We start from the raw sequence: 22,465 nt of genomic DNA on the forward strand, positions 1-22,465 counted from the left end.
GTCATTTTCCCCCTAGTTTTAGAGATTCACTCTGGCCAGCTGGCTTTCCGATGCCCTGTTCAGTAAATGTCCCCGCTAAGAACTTAGGGGTCTGGTTCGGAGAAGACCTCCGGTTCGAGGCGCACATTAAGAAACTGACAGGGTGTTGCTTTGGGACCCTTAAAGCGCTACGGAAGTTTTTTCCTTATCTTCCTTCCACAGCAAGAGAGTCAGTAGCGAGGGCATTAATTCTCTCGCACCTTGATTATGCCAATGCCTTGCTGAGCGGCTCCACGGCCTATTTGGTGAGGCGTCTCCAAGTAATTCAAAATGCTACCGCCAGACTTCTATGCAATATTTCTAGCCGTGTGAGTGTAAAGAACCATTTGCAGAGATTGCACTGGCTGCCAGTTCCACAACGGATCGTTTTTAAAATTCTTACACTGGCTCATAAAGCTATAAACGGCCATGGTCCTGCCTATTTGATGAAACGATTCAGCCATTACTCTCCCAACAGACCTTTGCGTTCTGCCGCCCAACATCTGCTGCAGGTCCCATGTTTTCAGCGCTCTCGGCTGGGAGGGCAGTCGGTTGCGGTGAAGGCCGCTTCTGCCTGCAATGACCTTCCACTATTTTTGCGAGCTACCCTGAATTTTGGTTCATTTAAAAAAGCTTTGAAAACCCATTTGTTCAGGTTGGCTTTTTAGTTTTCTGTATAGCCTATTCCTCTTTTCTGTTTTCTTTTTTCTTTTTCGCGCCAGGATACTCCGGCAGTAATTGAGCGCGTAATAAAACATCATAATAATAATAATAATAATAATAATAATAGTGTTTCTGTCAACCTACTTCTTCGTTTTCCTGTTCTCAAGCCATTCACATTTTGCTTTTGCTTGCCACAGCATATAGCCTAGCTTCAGCTACTGGCTCCCTTCGCTGTGATTGAGGCCACTTTGCTCTTGCACACAGGCATACACTCCTAAAAGGTAGTCCACTTCAGTACCAGGTCCGGTAAACCCATTCTGCCTTAATTAATTTTTTATTCTTACAGTGGTTAATTTTTAACTGTCTGTAAAAAAATTATATATATATGCATACCACTTATAGGCAGCAGTATTTTTATTTTTTATTACTTGTATACTTCTAATGTTAATTGCATATATTTGCCCCACCAAAAAGTTGCAGGCTTGCCAAGGCCAGGTGAGTTGGCTCCCTTAATGCTTGTTATTTTTGAGCTGTGGGTAATTTAGTTTGCGGCTGAGATTGAGTCACATTATAAACAAGCATTTGCAATGCAATAGGTCTCTCATTTACGCAAATTTAAGCTATTGGCATTGTAAATAACAATGCCTTTTATTTATCTGTTTTAAAAACCAAAACATAAATAAAAGGCTCTGCCATTTACAATGCCATTAGCTCAAACTCGGATAAATGCGAGACCTATTGCATTGCAAATGCTTGATAACCAACAATGGCGAGACCCCCTGTTATGTGTGTTGTTACTCAGTAGGCTTTAATTACAACCTCAGAGCACTGTTTTCTTAAATAGCTTTGTTGTGCTTGCTGCTCTCCTAACGCTTTAAAAAAAATGTTTAGCACGCATTTGCAATGTAATAGGTCAGGCATTTGCGAGAGTTTAAGCTATTGGCATTGTAAATGACAATGCCTTTTATTTTTAAAACAACCCATAAATAAAAGGGATTGTCATTTACAATGTCAATAGCTCAAACTCTCGTAAATGCGGGACCTATTGCTTCGCAGATGCTTGTTTTAAAATAAGGCCAGGTTTACTTTCATTGAAGATGCAGCTAGCGTTTCAAGTTTGCATCTGCGCTAGAGAATGCGCGTTGCTTTCAATAGAGAATATTTTTTTTAGTGCAAATGAAGAATTTGATGGAGAATCCATGCGTCTGTTGTCCCGATGCCTGGCGACTGCAGGTGAGTCCACTGAAAGTTTTGGTTGCCGCGATAACTGAAGTCCACGGGCACCGTCAAGCTGTCGGGGTTGAGTAAGTTTCTCCTTCCTCTGTGTCCCTCTGAAACCTGCACAAAGTTGGTGGCGGATGCGGCTATAAACACAATTGTATGTTCTCTCTTCTCATCCTTTTCCTCTCCCACTTTTTCGCTCTCTCACTCCGAGCAATGACATCTTCTACATATGTATGTATCAACACTCACCCTATCTGATTCTTTGCTTAGCCAGATGAAAGAGGGACGAGCAGTCACTAAGTTTCACCCTCTCCCTTGAGGACTGCCTGAAGGCCAATGTGCCTTTTTAAGTGCAAGCAAAAGATGACTCCCTCCCTTGAATCACTCCAGTGTTTGATTCATATGTGCGAACCCAAGACCGCAAACATCTCTAGGTTTTGTGGGTCACCAGGTGAACCTGAACATTTTCGATTACTTATAGAAGGCGCTTCTGTAACTGAAATCTATACTGGGGGTCACACGTGCACGATTGATGGAAAGGCGTCGGCTGCGCAACGAGAAAGTACATTTGTCAGCTAATGTCTTTTTCGGGAAAACGCTTTATCAAATTAAGTACACAACAGATAATGAATTGCTATCATTTTTCCTAAACATTGACTAAGACTGTTCGTATCATCTCAGAAAAGCGAATTTTTAAGATAAGTCCGAGCGCCTCTTGAAGCGTTTTTCCTTCTTATTAACTTTACAGCTCATGTATTCAAGATTATGCAGAAATGACGGAGCCCACCTCAAAAATCGGGAAAGCTGCCAAGCTGGGCAATTTTGCACTTAAGAAAGCCCGATTGTCACTTTCTTCCAAACAGCCCCATCACATTTTATATTTGAAAAACTGTAGAAGGGCCTGCTTTTTGTATTTTGGTGTAATTTCATATTTGGAAATTATTTGCATTTTCTTTTCTTTTATAAAGGAGTAACGTGATTCAATTTAAAAGCCATGGCATGGTTTGTGAAATGGTCCTGATAACAATTCTGGCATTGTTCTCGGTGGGTGTCTGCTGGCGTGAATTAAATGCGTGAAGACTCTGACCCTGAATTTTCTAAATGTTCTAGAAAACCTATACAGTTTACTACCTGTTCAAGGTGATGACAAGATGGAGGCTGAGAAGATATGGCTGAGATACCCGCCACCCCCTCTCAACACAATCCCCAAATGAGGGAAACCGGAAACAGTTCTTGAAGTTTTTGGAAGTGGGAGGGAGTGACCCTCCCGGCCGTATTTATTAAAACAAAAAATTAAAACATTTAAACATTAATGTACAATTTCATACCACATTGCGATGTTTGGCTAACCTTAACAGATTCTCTAATACAGAGGTTCTCCTAGCCGAACTAACATCCTACAAAACATTTACTTGAAATATTGAAATTGTACATCCTAACGTTTAAGGGCCAACGGCAAGGTCGTAACCGGTGTCAAGATCCCTAACCAGACATACCCCCCCCCACTTGGGAGGGGCGACAGCACTGAGGCGTACTCACGTGCAACTACTACCAATTTCCCTTGACTTGACGGGGGCACTTATCAACTCGACGCCAGTTAAAGGTCGTTCGAAGACTCGTGTGAGGTATCTAGAAGGTATCGTAGACCTCCCCCCAACCCCACACAACTTACCGCATCTGCCGTCGCAGATGTCACTGGCCCCAGGAAATTCCCTAGGAGGGGGCTGTAACCCCTCCTACACAGGAAGGGGCCTTGACCGCCTTTCCTCTTCTTTCGGCGACCCATCCTTAGAAGGGACCGCCTCCCCGTTGAGGGGCCAAAGGCCACCTCCCCCGAGCGCTCCCATCCGTGTTGGGTGACGCCCACTCATAGGGATCTTCCAATTAGTGCTCACCGATCATGACCTTACCGCCTACCGCCTGACCGAAATAAATACGACAAATGCTAACTAAACGAAACTACATTGGCCACTATGACCGAAAAACGCTTGTTTATAAATGGACCTTGAATCCGAAGTTCTCTAATCACAAACTTGTAAAATTAGACCAATCTTTATTACACATTAAATATCAACATAACACCAAAACAACCTGAAAACGAAATAGAATAACTGATCAACTTTATTAAAACAACTAGCTGTCCTCAGGGGCTGGTGGGTGGGTCAAAATTGGCTCTTCGTTCCGTCTCGAGCTCACGTGCAGCGAGGAGGTGCAGCTTCAGAGCACAGGAACAAGAGGATGTCTTCTGGACTTGCGTCTCTTTTTATCCATCTTCAGGGCGGGCGTAAACCCGCCCCTGCCTGCCCCGAGGGCGTGGCCGGCTGCGTCAGTGTCTAGGCCAGCCCACTCTAGGGCGGGAAAAAGCGCGCCCCGGCTACGCCGCTTCGGGCATACCAGCCGAGACGCGCCTCCCGCCCAAAATGGCTTCCCGGGGGGATCGAGGCACTCTGCCATACGTTCGGGGGGACCGAGTGGTCGCCCCTTTCCATATGGCTGAGATACCCGCCACCCCCTCTCAACACAATCCCCAAATGAGGGAAACCGGAAACAGTTCTTGAAGTTTTTGGAAGTGGGAGGGAGTGACCCTCCCGGCCGTATTTATTAAAACAAAAAATTAAAACATTTAAACATTAATGTACAATTTCATACCACATTGCGATGTTTGGCTAACCTTAACAGATTCTCTAATACAGAGGTTCTCCTAGCCGAACTAACATCCTACAAAACATTTACTTGAAATATTGAAATTGTACATCCTAACGTTTAAGGGCCAACGGCAAGGTCGTAACCGGTGTCAAGATCCCTAACCAGACATACCCCCCCACACTTGGGAGGGGCGACAGCACTGAGGCGTACTCACGTGCAACTACTACCAATTTCCCTTGACTTGACGGGGGCACTTATCAACTCGACGCCAGTTAAAGGTCGTTCGAAGACTCGTGTGAGGTATCTAGAAGGTATCGTAGACCTCCCCCCAACCCCACACAACTTACCGCATCTGCCGTCGCAGATGTCACTGGCCCCGGGAAATTCCCTAGGAGGGGGCTGTAACCCCTCCTACACAGGAAGGGGCCTTGACCGCCTTTCCTCTTCTTTCGGCGACCCATCCTTAGAAGGGACCGCCTCCCCGTTGAGGGGCCAAAGGCCACCTCCCCCGAGCGCTCCCATCCGTGTTGGGTGACGCCCACTCATAGGGATCTTCCAATTAGTGCTCACCGATCATGACCTTACCGCCACAGGCCGGATAGTTGACCGGCTATCCGGACCCCCCACAAAACTCCTACCTAAAGGTCATGTTTCAAAGATTTTAACCATGCTAAGAAGTCTCTTAAGAGTAACTCATTCCCCACCCAAGACAAATGCACACCATCCCCCGAATACATACAGTCATCATTAATACAGCCATGAGAAATAGAATGCAATGTCCTGGAACGGAACAACCTACTCACTTTATTGTTAAGCTTTCTAACAGAATGATTCAAAGCAGGTATAGAGATAGCCCCCCGCCACACCCTTCGTGGAATCAAATGGGACCATGCAATCGTGCACCCCGGAACTCTCCTCGCCAACCAACTTACAGTGGAAAGCATTGCCTCCAGGAGTAGTCGTCTACCGATGGTGACCAAATCATTGCCCCCAACATGCACTATAACTATTGACGGCGGTGACCTTGTCCGCCCTAACAAACCCTCGAAAAATGATTGAAACTGGTCAATACAGAGACCGCCCCTTCCGTAGAAGGACATCCTGTACCCGTATTCCCCAGCTACGTGAATCATGTCACCTGCTTTGAATACGTCTGCGGCACGCCTCACGTATGAGTGGCCCACGACCCACACCTCCTTTTTCACAGTCGGTGATGTCTGACCGCTGGCCCGGTGTAGGGTCGACTGCATAGTCCGCCCCGCCTCGTAGGCTTGCGAAACTGAAAACCAAACAAAAACAAGAAGCGTGAGTACATTATTACAGCTTCACAACATGTGCAACCGCACGTATCTCTTATAACAATTGGAGGACCAACGCCCCACTTGTTTCACTTGCTCAACATTAAGACCCCTGGCTGTAGCTTCCGTAGCAGCCCCTATCCGAAAGGAATGGGTCCCAAACTCGCCCGGGTTAAAGCCCGCAGCGGCAATTGACATCGCAAGCACCCGCTGAAACTGAAATTTCGTCAGTGGGGTGGCGTCCGCGTGTCTTAACAAAGTCCCCCCCCATGATGCCACCCTTCGTGCTAGGTAATCCTCTAAACACTTTACCGGACATATGGAGGACCCAGGAATCCTGCGTATGATGACGCAGTCACCCATCCCATCTTGGTCAGTCTTGGACCTTACAAAGGAGACAGTCATTGTTTCTCCCCTGATCTGAACGTGTTCTTGGCACAAACCCCCCGCCACATCCAGTTTGTTCCTTGCAACTAGTTCGCTTACCCGCATTGCTCCGTGAAATGCTAGCGTAAAAGCGGCTCGGAACAGCACCGCCTCAAACTGAGATGAACATGTGGCAGGGAGTGTCGCCAACAACTGGGACAATCTATCCAAACCTATCGGGCGCCTTTCATCTACTCTGCGACCCTCAAGGCGTTGCCACCCACGCAGCGCTTTCTGTACAACGAAAGACGCTGTTGGGTCCTGGATAGCGTGTGCTCTGGCAACAAAGGAAATGGCAGCACGATGCCTCTGGGCCGTAGCCACCGATTTCCCAGCCCTCCGTAAGGACATCAGGAAATTCACTACCCATTCCTCGTGACCCCAAAGTCGCTCTTTATCACTCCCCAAAAAGGCTAAATAGGCCCGAAACGCCCCTTCATATGCCTTCCTCGTCCTTGGTGCTAGACTCTCTCCCACGAGGTGACGAAGTTCGGGGCACCGAGAGACCAGAGAGCTTCGGGAAAGGGTGTCGGCTCTGGGTCCGCTGAGGGAAGGAAACCCGAAAAAGCCTGCATTTGAAAACGAGACAGTGCGTCAGCCGCCTGATTCATCACCCCTGGAACGTGTTTTGCTCTGAATAGCACGTTCAATTGCATACACAGTAAAACAATTTCCTTAAGCAGTCTTAAAATCAGTTTACAATGTGCTGCCTGACTATTGATGCACTCGACCACGGTCATATTGTCAGACCAAAATATGACAGAGTGATCTTTGAACCCATCGGGCCATGCTCTCAAGGCCACCAAGATGGGAAACAGTTCGAGGAAAGCAATATTACTCGTCAGACCATTCTCATGCCACCATGTCGGCCATCTTTGTGCCGACCATTTCGTGCCGAAGATGGCGCCAAAACCTATGCTTCCTGCCGAATCTGTCCATAGCCCCAGCTCTTCAGAAGACACGGCTGGTTCATTCCAGACGATTCTACCATTGAAATCCGCCAAGAATGCTAACCAAATACGCATGTCCTGGCGGATCTCGGCCGATAGTCTCGTGCGATGATGGGCTTCTTTAAGGCCGACCATCGCTTGGGCAATTGAACGTGAAAAGGGGCGGGCCATTGGTATTACCCTCAAGGCAAAATTCAACTGTCCCACCACCTGCTGTAATTGTTGCAGCGTAACTTTCGAAGCATTTATACACATTTGCAGCGCAGCCCTGAACTTCAACACCTTCTCGGCTGGCAAACGGAAACACCCCTCAATGGAGTCCAACTCGATCCCCAGAAACTCGAGGCAAGTCGTAGGACCCACTGTTTTACCCGGCGCCAATGGCACACCAAACTGCTTCATCAACACACAAAATTCGGCCAAGGCCCGGCCACATTCAAGACCCCCGGCTGCCCCAAGAAACAGGAAATCATCAAGGTAGTGCATTACATCTTGGAAACCCGTTCTCTTTGTGAAGACCCATTGTAGAAAACTACTGAATTTCTCGAAATAAGCACAGGATATAGAACACCCCATTGGCATACACCTATCCATGTAATAACAACCCTGAAACATGAAACCTAGGAGACGCTGGTCGTCTGGGTGTACCGGGAGCAATCGGAACGCTGACTCGATATCTGACTTCGCCATCAGCGCCCCGGGCCCCAGGCGATTCAAAATGGCTACGGCCTCATCGAAGGATGCGTACCGCACCGAACACACTTCTGGATCGATTGCCTCATTTACGGAAAGACCTCGTGGAGCTGATAAATTATGAATCAGTCGGAACTCACCAGGGTCTTTCTTGGGGACTACCCCTAAGGGAGAACAAACAAAATTCTGGACCGGGGGTACACTAAACGGGCCGGCGACCCGACCTCGAGTCACCTCTTTCCGGATCTTATCCTGTACTACGGTTGTATGCTGCAGGACGGAAAGTTGATTTTTACACTCATCCACACCCTGAAAGTCCCCTACCGGGATGCGGAAACCATACGAAAAACCGTTCCGCAGCACCCCAGCAGAAGTACGATCCGGGTAATCACTGAGCCAAGGAATCATCGCCAGGGTATCAATCGGAGTGGGTAAAGGCGCCCCTCGGACTATATTAGACCTGTTTGGCACCTCCTCTCCCCCCGTTATCACCCGTTCTGGCTCTGCACGAGGCCTCAGGATGGGACGACCCACAACCACTACATTCATGTTTGAATTTACACGATCCCTGCGGTCTCGTACATTTACCTCTGTTGTAATTAAAGCAGAAACCCTTTCTTCCAGTATTGCCGGTAGGTTTCGAGTGATCGTCGGCACCCGTACTTGAACGAAAGGGGGTCCCCCCATACTGCCGGGAGGATTCGCCAACATTACTTCCAACCAACGGCATTTTCAACATTCCTGACTCCTTCATTTTATCCCAAGTCAAGGCATCATAACAATCCCAGGTTAAACTTTTATTATGCTCCTTTTCTTTTCTGAACATATTATCGTAACAAAACCAATGATTACCCTGGTGCGATGTCGAATACCCCATGATTCGTGATTGATAGATTGGGAACTCGGAAAGCAACTCCGGTCTACGTTCCCCCAAGATTGATGTAAAGATTCCCCAGGCATTGCCCCAATTGCCAATATTCTCATTCACTTTAAAGGCGGCCATTTTTGCGCGCCAAACACTCGGATGCATGAGATCCTTCTGACTCTTTACATGCTCTACCTCATAATGGTCAACAAGCAATGAAAAAATATTCACATACTCCCCCGCCCAAATCTTTTCCTTAATTGCCAAAGGAACATGTTGCCCCAACTTTTCTCTCCGAGAGGGTGTTGACTCATCCCTCGCGATCGGCAATGGCCGCTTACCTGCACCTGACGCTGCCTCTGTGGTCGCAATCGTCCCTGGTGTCTTGTCCCCTACTGCAGCCGGCACGGGCACCTTGGCTGCTTCACGTTTCTCACGCAATTGCTGTATCAGCGCCTGCGCCTCGACAGCCGTGGCGCCCTCGTTACCTTTACCCAACCACGCTGCCAATTGTGCTGCCAGCTCGGGCGGCATATCATCCTCGGACACGGGGGTGACCACAACGGGAATCGGATTCCCCTCCTCCGGCACGGGAGTTGGAGCCTCGAGCGGGGCACTGGGACCGGGGATGTCTTCACCCGCTGCCCCCCTCCTGGGCCTCTTGTTTTTCCCTCCCGGGGCTGCTCCCGCCAAAGGACGTTTTGGACCCTTTTCCTCATTCTTGTCCACCCGCTTCTTTAGCTCGGACATCTCCTTCATGAGAACACGCAGCATCTGGTCGGTAGTCATGCGCTTTCCCACCTTCTTCGGCATTCTCCAACAAAGTAACTGAAAAACAAACAAGAACGATTAAAACGCTCAAAATTGGCTCTTCGTTCCGTCTCGAGCTCACGTGCAGCGAGGAGGTGCAGCTTCAGAGCACAGGAACAAGAGGATGTCTTCTGGACTTGCGTCTCTTTTTATCCATCTTCAGGGCGGGCGTAAACCCGCCCCTGCCTGCCCCGAGGGCGTGGCCGGCTGCGTCAGTGTCTAGGCCAGCCCACTCTAGGGCGGGAAAAAGCGCGCCCCGGCTACGCCGCTTCGGGCATACCAGCCGAGACGCGCCTCCCGCCCAAAATGGCTTCCCGGGGGGATCGAGGCACTCTGCCATACGTTCGGGGGGACCGAGTGGTCGCCCCTTTCCATTATAGCTGTATCAAAGAAAGGAAGGGAAAGGGAGCTGTATTTAAACAGGTCCTGCGCACAAGCTCCAAATTAGGACTGTGCATCAAAGGGTGTGCAGTTCCTAGCAGGGAGTGCAGGGGGAAGGGAGTTCTTTCTTTGTGATACCCTCACACACCTCGGGAGATGTCATGCTTCATCGTTGGACCATGCTCCTCGTCGGGCCGGCGCTGCAATGCCAGACGGGCTCCCGTAAACTGAGCTATTTGGCGGAGATCTTTTGAAGAAGTTGTAGGGTGCAGGTGTGAGGGCTGGATAGTGCACAGGTGGGTGAGTTTAAAATACATCTGGAGCAGTCCTATTCAGATATGATGTATTGGCTAAGGTAGTTCCAGCTTAGTTAACATGTATTGGAGCCCTAAGTGGATGCAATGTTCCTAAAGGGCTATCGCCGTATAGTGGGTCAACATGTTTCGTGCCCGTTCTGCCCCTAGCGGGTCATGTGGCAATTCATCAGGACCTAAAAAGTGAGTGGTGCACTAACAAAGGTCTGGTTCCCTATATGTGTTATGATATCCAGACGTGGTAGAGTGAAACCCTAGTAGACTTCTACTGGGGTAATATAGACCTATAGACGAGGGAGAAAGGAGGGGAGAAGGAACAACAACAATGTTTAAAAAGGACATTCGGCAAGGGGCTCCTGGGAACATTAAACAGTAAAAACAGCTGTGGTGTAGCTGTCAAGTGGCATACGCTTGTGGTATTATACTCCCTAGTAACTCAGTTGGGTTTTCGGCATCAAGGTTTTATTATATATCAGCGTCACTGATTGTGAAAGGTGACAGGATGCACAGATGTCAACTCACACGGTATGTGGTACTACACATATACGTCAGAAGTGCATATAAGGGGCCTCATGTGGTAGCTGGTGCCAAACTTCGCGTTGTGCTTAAAAAGGCATCTCAGGTAAAACACAATGCAGGTTAAACGTTAGATGGAACCCAAAAACTATTTAACACATTTTACGAAACATGGGTGTGCACGTAAATGCGAGATGCCTCTCAAGTGAGTGGTAACCTGGTGGTATACAGCTGCAGCTTAGGGCATGCCTGGTGCCGGATGTCCCGGGAGGGGGTTGTAGCTATATTGAGAGTATTCATACAATACAATACACGCACACAGTATATAGACAGTAGATTGAAGGTGGTAGAGAAAGGTATCACCGCATGCAGCGTGCCTTAAGGATGGTATGGAGACAGTGCAGCACAAATCAATTCACCCCCAGTATAGGAGCCTACAGCTTTACGGGGAAGGCAGAGCACGTCTTTGCTCTGAGGCTGTAACTAGAGTTAATTCCAGAGTCACAAAACTAGTCAGATGCAGTGCTTACCGGTGTTTCCCATGGCCCAGGTTTTTACTCACGGAAGGGTAGCAAGCAACTAGCGTGAACCCTACCCTTGATCCAGACCCCGTACCAGCTGCTTCCGGGCCCGGAGTATTTGTCAGCAAAACGCGCGTCAAAGGCATCCAAAGACTAAGGGGATAACCCAGGCCGCCATCTTGGAGGTATCAATATCAACTTAACTTTATTGATTTTCGCTGCTTAAGCGGTGTCTGGTAAAAAGTGGTCATGTATTCTCAATGAGTTCCGGAAAAGCTGTGTGTTAGTGGTAGAAATGAATTGAATATGGTGTGTTGTTTAATCTAAAAACACTTTGTGTCATACAGGCGTATAAGTATTGGATAACATAGCATGCATGCACAAAGTGAGGGTGCATAGGTCCAGGAGGACATCATGTCGTGGACCAAGCACCCCCCAGGCAGTGTCAAGCGGTGGTGTATCTGTCAACATAAAGTGCAAAGACTGGGCTGGGGGAGCAACTGGAGGGCATGTTCAAGGAGCAAGGCAGTTCTCTAGCAGCAGGGCAGTACTCTTAGCATTCAAGGTAGACCTCAAACAGCAGGGCAGTCCTCTGAGAGTAACAGAGCGGTCATATGAAATGCAAAGCAGGCCTCAAGCAGCAGAGTAGTCCTCAAAAGTAAAAGGCAGGCCTGCTGAGTGTACTCTGCAGGTCCAGGAGTGAAGTAAAGAGTGGTTATTGAGGTCCTATTGTCATACCTGGTTCCAGCTTTGAAATGGAAAAAACCTCTACAGTTTTCCTACCTACAGATGCTTCTGGGATTTCCTTCCTCCCTGCCCAGGCTGCAAGGGTGTCTAGGATGATAAAGGACAGGTGTGAAGTTCTTTGTGAGTGTGCTGAGGTAGCTCATTTGAAATGTAATTGGGAAAGGAACAGCACCACCCCTCCCATCTTGGCAGGATGGTCCAACCTGCCAACACTAGTTCCCCTTTGCCTCACTGTCTGGGAGAATACACAAAGTCCAGCAGCCACTCTAATTGCAGTCCTGTGACTCAAGATATAGGCTACAAGCAACAAATTGTTAGGGCGAGAAAATGGCAACTGCCTAAAAGTGGCATTGTCAGAATTGTGAGAACAAGAAAGATAGTATGCAGTTCCTATAAAATTTGTGTAAGCGACTGAGGGTAAGGCTACAAATGTTTTTTAGCCAGAAAGGGGATGGGAATTCCTCCTTTCAGATAAAGTGCCCTCACACACCCAGCTTGCTGGGTGTCATGCTTCATTATTAGGCATGCTCCTCGTCGGGTCGGGGGTGCAATACCCGACCCGGAACCGGCAACATATTTATTTTGCCAGGTCGATATCGCATTTTTAAACTGCACACACAGGCTCTATTCTGGCAGGCCTGAGACATATTTAAAGTGCTATTTAATTGCAGGTCCACTAGTAGTATTTAATTTACAGGCCATGGGCACAGGTAGTGCCACCTTACTAGGGACTCAAGTAAATTAAATATGCTAATTGGGTATAAGCCAATCTTACCATGTTTTAAGGAGAGAGCACAAGCACTTCAGCAATGGTTAGCAGTGCTAAAGGTCACAGAATCCTAAAACCAGCAAAAACGGACTCCGCAAAAATGGAGGAGTGAAGGCCACAGGTTAGGGGAAGACTCTGCAGAAAAGGCCAAGTCCAACAATGTCATCCCACTCTCTACGTTCCTCTGAAATAAGTGTCAAAGGAAAGACCTTGAGTTGTAATTCCACTTTAATATGGAGCTTGTCTAATCCTCTTTCTTCTGCCTTATCCAGTGACCCTAGTATATGGGCACCATCATTGTTCACCTTCTTTTTCAAAGTTCATCTTTTTTCTGAGGTCCCTTCCTGCTGAAATCCAGTGTTTTGTCCTCTCTTACTACAACTATTCATGTGATTTCCCGATCAGCTATACATTGGAACATACAGATGACTGAGCAAATGTGTTCTAGGACTTTTGATTCTTGCAGTTAATGATTGGATGACCAGCAATCACCTCAAACTAGGTGCAACAATAATAAAGTCCTGACTTTTGATAGTCGGCCTCTTTTTTAACGGTCTGCCACAAAGAGACTTCAGAGACTGTGAAGAACCTCAGCATCCTAAGTGAGGTACTTTGGATGCTGAACTGCCTTTAGCCACACCAAGCAATCAGTGGTCACTTCCCAGACTCCTTTTATTGAAATTTCCCTATAGATTTTAAGTCATTACAGCACTTGTTCTAGCTTGTCTTGACTGTACCAATTGACTATATTTTGGCAGAACTGAATACAGGCCTGAGTTTACTCCAGAGGAATAGACTGAGCTTCAAGACCTCATCTATCTTTCAATCCAAATGATTGCTACATTTATTTATTTATTTGAGAGTTTTGTATAGCACCCTGTCACTCATGAGTATGTGGGACCTCTACACATAAACAGATTATATGTAACAGTAGCAGGAAATAGTAACAGTAATTAAAGAGATAACCTGACTAAAATGAGTATGTTGACTGTGAATTAAAAAAAACATTTTACTTGGAGGTTATCTTCCAAGATCAACTCATTTAATTTTTGAAAGCATTTATTTTCTTCAATAATCTTCAGTTGTTTCGAATCAGATTACCGTGAGATACATAGACATACAGATTTACCAATATGCATAACACAATTACTAACTTGTAATTTTCCAGGCTTATTGCCAAAGAAATTATGAAAAGGCACGGGCATTACTTGACAATGTCAGTTTACTGAAGTTCATCTGTGCCCTTTGAATTGATGCACAGTAGCCACCAGGTATACAGTTCCCCACCTTCAAACCTTCAAATCCCTTCACTTCTTCACACATGTGGTCTGGAAATGTTATTGCTTCTGTACTTCAAAGCCTGCTCCTAAACGTTTACAATTAAACATCAATTCCTTGGTTAACTGTCCTGTATACATTTTTAAATGACCATCCAAGATTTGTCATTGCACAATCTACATTGTAAATTTTGTTTTGGTCATGTGTGTTATCTCTTGGATAAATACCTTCATCAGGGCTCTATTTGTTGTATTTCAGGTGGTCTGCATTCTGTATAAGTCTTTACATAACTTTTAAAGGTTTCTATTGAAGTTAGAAGTAAGCAAATCATTATCTGCATTAGGTGTATATCCTGGGATCTGCATTCTTTATTTTGGTACTTCCATAATTATGGTCATATTATGTGCGAGTTGTGTTGCTTTTGCACCATGCAACACACTGCATGCACAACGCAACCCAAAAATGTGATTTATCATGCCAAGCAAGACCACCTTGCCTTGCCCTGAGGTGCTTGATAAATCCAGAGTAACGCAATGCAGCACAAATTGCTGCGTTGCGTTACCCTGGCCCAGGGAGGTATTCCATGTATGGTGGGTGAGTGTTCCCATGCAACACCCATTGATTTTGATGCATTCTGAGATATACCATTACTGGTAGACCTGGGAATGCGCCCAAATGCTATGCCTTACTATCCCCAAGCACACATAGAAAGAAGAAAATGCCTGGGGGGATTGTTTTTGTGCAGGAAGATGTAAAACAAAAACAATCCTGCTTTGGCACTAGGCAGCACATTGTGCGCTAGCATGGGGAAAAGGCAAGAAAGCTCCATATTGTGTTAAATATATCGCATTCCTGCTCTTTTCCCATCACGCAGCACAGCAACGTGATTTGCTGCGCTGCATTACTTCTACGTAAATGTGCCCCTTAATATATAGTTGCTGGACCGTACCTTTCTTACATCTGTTTAAGCAATTCAAATATGTAGAGGTTTATTCTATCTGGAAACATCATGATGTGTTTCATTCTTTAACTCATAAAACATTCTTCTGATGAAAGCATATTATTCTAAATCATGTCCCCTCTACTCAATTTTCCTATGGAAAAATAAAATGAGACCATTACATTTAAATATTTGTTTGTTGGTCAAAGAATAATAATTATGATGATACTTCCAATCAGAATAAACATATACATCTTTGAGTTGCTTAAATGTTGAAGAGCATGAGAATTGTTGTGATGTTTTATGTAAGTTCCTGCCCAAATTCTGAGCGTCTTCTACTCTTTACTCGGAAAGGACAATTGAGTAATAATGATCTCTTGAAATGAATGTTTTACCACAAGAAGTTGTTTATTTTTAAACAGGTATATTTACGTGTTTTCTGTAGTATATTTCGTAGGAGATAGAATGGATTTGTCATTGTGACGGATGGGAGAACATCATTATTTGGACTCCTATAGATATAATGTGGTAGAATTTTAAAATCTCATTCTGTTTTCACAGTACAGTATTACTCTAAAGACCTTCATCTATTTTCTTGTTACTCAGCCCCCTGGCGGTGAGGACCATGAATGATCAGCTAATGTTATTGGAAAGAGCATTTATTGATCCACTTGGATTACCAGGAAGACCTTTTTATAGGTATGTGAAAACATAATTTGATTTTTCCAGTAGAACCTGAACATGTTGTAATGTATGCAAACGAGGAAGGCCATTAAGACTCTGCTCTTCCCCACTAACTAGCTGGTGTCACTCTGCAATCTGTTGGTCTTTCTTTCAGCGCCGGGACGCCCTTTTGCTGGGGCAGCTGTTGCACTATATAAGACACACTAACATAACATAACATACCATAACATACCAAAGATAGAAAATGTCTGCAACAATAAGATTTTGAAAAGGAAGATGTCTCACACAATCAAAATATATTAACAAAATGTTTATTGGACTATACACACAGCATGAAATATTCTAGAATCTAAGGTGTCTTAGGTGTGACATAAGACATCTTATGCCAATTACATTTACCTACAATTGCCTGAAGAGGTGTGGAGTACAAAAATACCCTGTACAATGTGGAAAGTATAGCTACTTTAAGATCAGTAGTTATGTATTGAAAAGATTGATCACCTTCTAAATATTAACAGGTAATTTGTGAATATTGAATAATACGTTTCGACTGCTTATGTGGGGCTAAATTATGTTTGATTACTATAGGTTTGTTGGGATCTGATTTGATCTACATTTCATCCCTATGCAGGGTAATGAAAAAGCATGAAACACATTTCTAAACCACTACTGCCTATTATGCCTGTGAATAAGGAAAGTGATTTTCACCATTTGAGTTTTTGTAGAGTCTTCTATTTGGAGGGTTGATTTGTTGAATTATCTTACTTCAAATTGCCTTTGGGGTCTTGGCAATAACATAATTTCTCCGAGTCTTACTAGTTGGTTTTCCTTGTGTATCATGACAGTGGCCGAAAAAGATCTGTGAAAAATATGTACTGCAGTTAAAGTGAGGAAGGCATAGGAGAATGCTTTGTCCATTTCAACATCCAGATAGTTTTTGAAACTCTGACTGAGTAGAGGCTAAGCTCCTCTTGAAAGCATAATAAACATACTTATTCATCACTCTTGTTAATTACCTCAGAGTGCAACTTGGGTGCATAGACACGTAGGACTGTACCATGTATGATTTTTTTATCTACTTCATTGCAAAGCCTGTGTGCAGCAGGTATCCCTAGACATATGCCATGTACTCACTGTGTCTTAGGATTCCTCCTACACTCAACTGTGTGAGGCCCAAATAAACAAAAAAACAGTCTTAAATTGCTTGTGTTCCCATTCAGTGGACCTGGCCTGGTTGTCCAGGCTGGATTGTTGCTATTAGAGCAGGATTAAGACTGGTTTCCATATAACTGATTCCTGTCTAAGGTGTTATGGTGGGGAACAGAAAGATGGGCTGGATGCGGTCCAGAGTAATTACCAGTGGCTGAGAATAATTCAAGTATTACACCCATCACTTTTTTTATTACCTCATTGATATGTTAAAGCAAAGATTAGTTCCTGTAAAGGCAGATCAGCCCTGGTTCTGAAAGTGAAGGTGAAGAGCTCATTGTTTACCAAGGAGAGGTCAAATGAGGGACATGAGCACATACAGAAGATTGTTTCCCATTTCTGGTACCTGGACAGAGAAGGACCTGTCATCTCTTCTAATGACTTTGGCGTGTTGTGCAAGATAGAAGGAGGAGGGAGATTGAGTGTTAGTATAGTCTGATTTTAAGTTACTAGGAAGCTGATTAATTTTTAGTCAACATAAGGCAGTGTCTTTCTTGAAAATCTTAGTATTAAGTAGTTGCATTTGGTCACTGCGCCATTCTTGATGATCTGTTTCGAAATGCTTAGGTCACTGGCCAGTTGGAAGACGAAAGCGAGTGGATGGGAGAGTTGAGTTGGTACTGCCGCCCAGGAACATGGCTTCAATCTAAGGTCAATTTGGTTTGAAGCAAGTTTGATTAATTCATATTTCAATTGATTTGGATTAGTGGTTGGTGTGCATCTTCTGGAGAAGTGCAATGAGTGGATAATGAAAATGTTGATTATGATGGAACATGGAAACAGTAGGAATCCATGAGTAAAACACTTTCAGACCAAGGCTAATTAAATTATGATCGTGGGCAATTTCAGTTCATGGGTTACTCGACCAGATGTAAACCTGATAACAGACATCGGTGAGAACTGATAACAGACCAAGTGATAACAGACATCACTTGGTTTCCAACATATCATAAGTGGCCCGCCACACATAGCTAGGCACATGCTTGACCTTACAATCACATATAGCCTTGACAGCGCAAAGCTAGTGTTACAACCTCAGGTATGGTTGGATCATTTCTTCATCCCCCCTGACTTGATTAACCTTACTTGTGCTTAACATCTGAAACTCTCAGACAACCCCACCAACCCCCTATAGCTACTTCAAAACACCCCTATAGAAGGATTTGAGCCTGTGACACTTAAACTAAAACAGATGCCTCCAACCAGTCAATGGCGAGCTACCAGTCGCTCCCAGACACCTTCAAAGTAGCTGCAGCCTTGTGTTCATTTTTAAACGAGCACAGAGTCACATTTTTATTTTAAAGTAAAGGGAATGCTTTGTTTACTTTACATCATCATCAGGTGTCAGATAGCAGAGCTTGATAATGGGCAGTGCTCAGTCATATTTATGGGCCAGGCTGGGGCACAGAGGTGAAGAACTGAAGCACTGGAGTGTTTAACTCTTAACTAAAAGTCTTTGTAGACTCAATATTGAATCTTGAGAAATAAATTATGTTTCTGATGGTTCTTAAATGGGAGGAAATGAAAAGTTACCCTAAGGAGAGGTGTGGCTCAGCGGCCAGGCCGGCTGACTCTGGAGCACGTGGCCCACTGTTCAATTCCCGGCGCCGGAGGCAGATCAGCTCAGCATCATGTGACTCTGGGCAATAGCTCACTTGATCTCCTCTACGGCCCCCAGCGCCTTGAGACCCTTACAGGTGATTAGTTTGCACTATACAAATACCGGGACATTTCAAAGTGTTTCATTTACAAGCAGCAGACCTTTAGCTCCCAGTGGCCAGCAGACACTGTGTCATATTTATAGCTGGTAAATAGTCATTTTTTCAAATGGGATAAATTTAAAGTGAAGAAAGCATTTTCTTTGAAACATCAAGTATTAATGTCTTTATCCATTTTCAATTAGGCCAATTATGCCTTGATGTTTTATGAAGCATGTTTCTTCACTTAAAATTCCTCTTATTTAAGCAAATATATTTTTCTGTTATAAATACGGTACCATGTCTATAGGTCACTGGGAGCAAGATGCTTGGTGTTTGTAATGTGTCACTTGGAGTTAAGGGAACATTTAAATGATGATTTGTAGGTAATTCATATAAACAAAGTTAATTCTTCAATTTAATTTTCCCGACACAGTGTCATATTTATAGGTGAAAAATACAACCATTATTTTAAGTGGGAGGAATTTAAAGTGCAGACCATTTTTCTTAACTTTAGATTTCTCCCATTTGTGTTATACATGCAATGGTGCAATAAATGGCATATGTCCTGTGCCACAAGCACATATGACACAGGTTCTCATACATCTCCAAAGACCACCTTCCTACTGTTAACGCATGGCAGCCCTGTCATATCGCCCCTCGTTAAAGTATTTTGTTCAAACCATAGTATCTGGCTCTATGGACACAAGGCTTAAAGTAAATTAAGCTGGGCTTGAGGGTGTCCGGTAACACTTCTCGAGTTGCTTAGCTTTCAGTAGCTCACAATGATTTCCCTGAAGCTCTCATGAGAGAAAAGATTGGAGACCCAACTTATATTCAGATATCTCCATATCCTCAAACCCTGCTGATCAACTTATATTGCACCATTTCTGCTGTCTTGGATGCTCTTGCTCCTTTTACTTCCCACAATCCCCAAAAAGACACTAAATCTCTCTGTAGGTGGTTACAATGAAAAAATATCTTAAAGCGACCTCAAAACATACTACAGAAGTACCAAACAAATTGAAATACATATTGAATATTTGCCATGAGCTGGCCAACCCCAATGTGCTGAAGAGCAACTATTATGTGCCCTAAACACATCACAAAGATCTGCTAGAATTCCTATAATCCAATGTTTCCAAAATACGCAAGTCCACCTCTCGCACACCAGACCTATCTTCAGACCCACCAACATTGCTGTTTTATTGCTCCCAGAATCAGCTTTGTCAAACCACTAGAGGCAGAGGAACTGCTCACCCTGGCTGTCAAAATGAAAGCATCCAACTCTGATAACACCCCCTCTTCTGTTGTGAGCTTCAAACAGCTCACTCCTGTTCTTGTACTTGGCATTAAAAATATGATAAACATCATCCTTTGCATGCTATTGTCTCCCAACTCCAGAGAGAGCTAAAAAAAGACCTCAGCATTCTGGCTAAATACAGGACATGAGCAACATATCTTTCCTCAGCGAAAACCAGGAAAGGAAGGTGATGAGACGGGTTCAAGAGCAGGCACAATGAGGGCCCGACTGGGACACCAAAATCAGCCCAAGCTGAAATGCTTAAACTGTTCGCATCTGTAGTCTCCTTGCACACTCTCACTCTTAACAACTACCCATTCTCTATTCTCCCTTTATAATGGCTTTCTGAAACTCCCCTGTGCCTGCTACAATTAAGCTCAGGGTGCTGGGGAAATTGTCTGAGGCAGCGCCCTGGGATTTCAAGACCACCGTTCAGTGGATTCACCCACCAGAGAAATGCCTGAGGAATAAAACACCAGAAAGGCATGTGGAGAGTTAAGCCACCTCCTCCGTGACCACCAGCCTGGGTGCAGATATGCCAGAGGCATCGAAACAGCCTTACCTGACACAAAGGAGGAACCCCTCTCAAATAATAAAGACAAGAAAACTTCCCTCCTACATGAACATATTATATAATTGTCTCAGCCACTCAATTTTTCTGGTCAGATTTCAAACATGGATAGATATGGCAAGCATTGTCCTGTCCAGGATCCAATAATTGCTCTTTACACTGATTCACAGAATCAAAATTGAAAAACACACATTTTTCTTTAGCCTGGTACCCTCCAGTGTTTTATAAGGTGCACCATTCTTCTGCCTCTTGTTCAACATTTATGTGCGCTCACTGGCACAACTTCTTGAGCAGTATTAAACTTCCAAATGTATGCAGACAAGACCCATGTCCTTATAAGGCTTGTGACAGAGGCATGGAAGTAGAGTTCCTGAGGGTTCTACAGCACCTGCAAAATGAAGAGAATGGGGTTCGCAGTGTGAATGAGCAATGAAGACGACCTAAAATGTAGTTTTCATCTTCTTACGTTTGCATTGTGCTTAAAGACCGAGGTTAGATGTCCAGCTGTGTCTTCTAACGAATTGTTGCTTTTTTTCTAACATGTATATTGGTGTTTACTTTTCTTTCTCTACAAAGTTAAAGGATTTTGTTTAATGAACTATCAGACAATCTTGCTGTGGCAAAACAAGGCAATACTCTTTACTTGGTGATGGACAAGTGATAAATATTTGCTGAAACCTGATTTGCACACAATATTCTTTGTGCGCTATATTACTTTATCAGTAAAACTGCATGGCCGCATGAATTCTGTTGTCATTTCAATGGGAAACTGTCTCTAAATGGCATTGCACTACCACATCATGACTTTGTAATATATTTACAACAGCATGCTCTAAATTGCACTACTGGCTACATACTACACACTAGCCACTCAACTGCTGATTTGTTCATTTGCTATACTTATTCTTTATGTGACTCTTGGAATTTTCACAATTTCTATGACTTAGATGATGTAACAGTCCTCTGAAGCTTGTTTCCGGTCCAGGGAAGGCATGGCTTGGCAGTTCGGGCAGGACTGTTCCCATGAGGCACAGGGTCAGACTGATTTACATATGGCCATGTCTGAACTGGGGTGGCAGAGTGGGCTAAAGAACGGTGATGGATTAAACCCAGATCTCTTGACTGGGTGTGAGTGCTTGATTGGTTCAGATGCTCCGTCCATCACCACCCCCTTTTGTACCGTAACAGTGATGGCAGCACCCCCACTCTGAAGAATGTTCCAGCACAACTAGCTAACCAGTAGCGCAGCAAGGGCAGCAAGGGGGGAAGGGGTGATCATCGAGGGGCCGCAAAACAAACACAGGAATTGCCAGCACTCTCGCTCTTACATCCAGGCCGTCGCGGGCGGCAAACGCATGGACCAACACAGGCGGCAAAAGGGTGCTACTGTAGATAATCACTGAAGAGCACTAATAACATCAATTTGTATCTGCAATGATGTAAGGAGAGCTTCTTGTGCATACAATAGAGATGTTTCTGCATGTACAGAACCAAGTATAAGAACTTCACAAATGGATTAAATGAGCCCTTGTCACTGCACTTCGATTGGCACCCACATTACATCAACTGGGGATGCTCTGTAACTCAAGGTTGATGTTCGTCCAACAATCCAACATAGTGATCAAATCTCCACAACATAATCTCACTAATTCGAAATTACATTAATTGTAGCTGAGCAAAGGCCATTTCATGCCCAGTCTAGTCTGCTGCAAAATCATTTTCACTGTTCTTCCCAAAATGCTAATTGTCTGGCTACAAAAACTACAAAGCCACCCAACCAGAAAGTGCCATAATTTAGTTAAGAGGGGACCACACCAGGCAGTCTCTGAACACACTCTACTGGCCTCCAGCAGACAACAAGGTTAAAGTTAAAATTCTCTTTGTTGTCCGCAAAGCTGCCTTCTGGGAAACCGGTCAAAAACTTAAATATCCATCCAACAGC

At 44.7% G+C, this 22,465-nt stretch overlaps 1 protein-coding gene across 1 annotated transcript in view; it reads left to right on the top strand.

Moving 5' to 3' along the window:
• LOC147696876 (glutamate carboxypeptidase 2-like) overlaps positions 1-22,465 on the top strand; it is a 653,445-nt gene that overhangs the window by 603,697 nt on the left and 27,283 nt on the right. Inside the window, exon 18 of the mRNA XM_086933984.1 lies at positions 15,666-15,758. Within this exon, the coding sequence (XP_086790110.1) occupies positions 15,666-15,758 (93 nt within the window). The remainder of the gene's footprint in view (positions 1-15,665; positions 15,759-22,465) is intronic.

The sequence above is a fragment of the Lissotriton vulgaris genome, chromosome 8, assembly GCF_964263255.1.
Source record: "Lissotriton vulgaris chromosome 8, aLisVul1.2, whole genome shotgun sequence".
Classification (NCBI taxonomy): Eukaryota; Metazoa; Chordata; class Amphibia; order Caudata; family Salamandridae; genus Lissotriton; species Lissotriton vulgaris.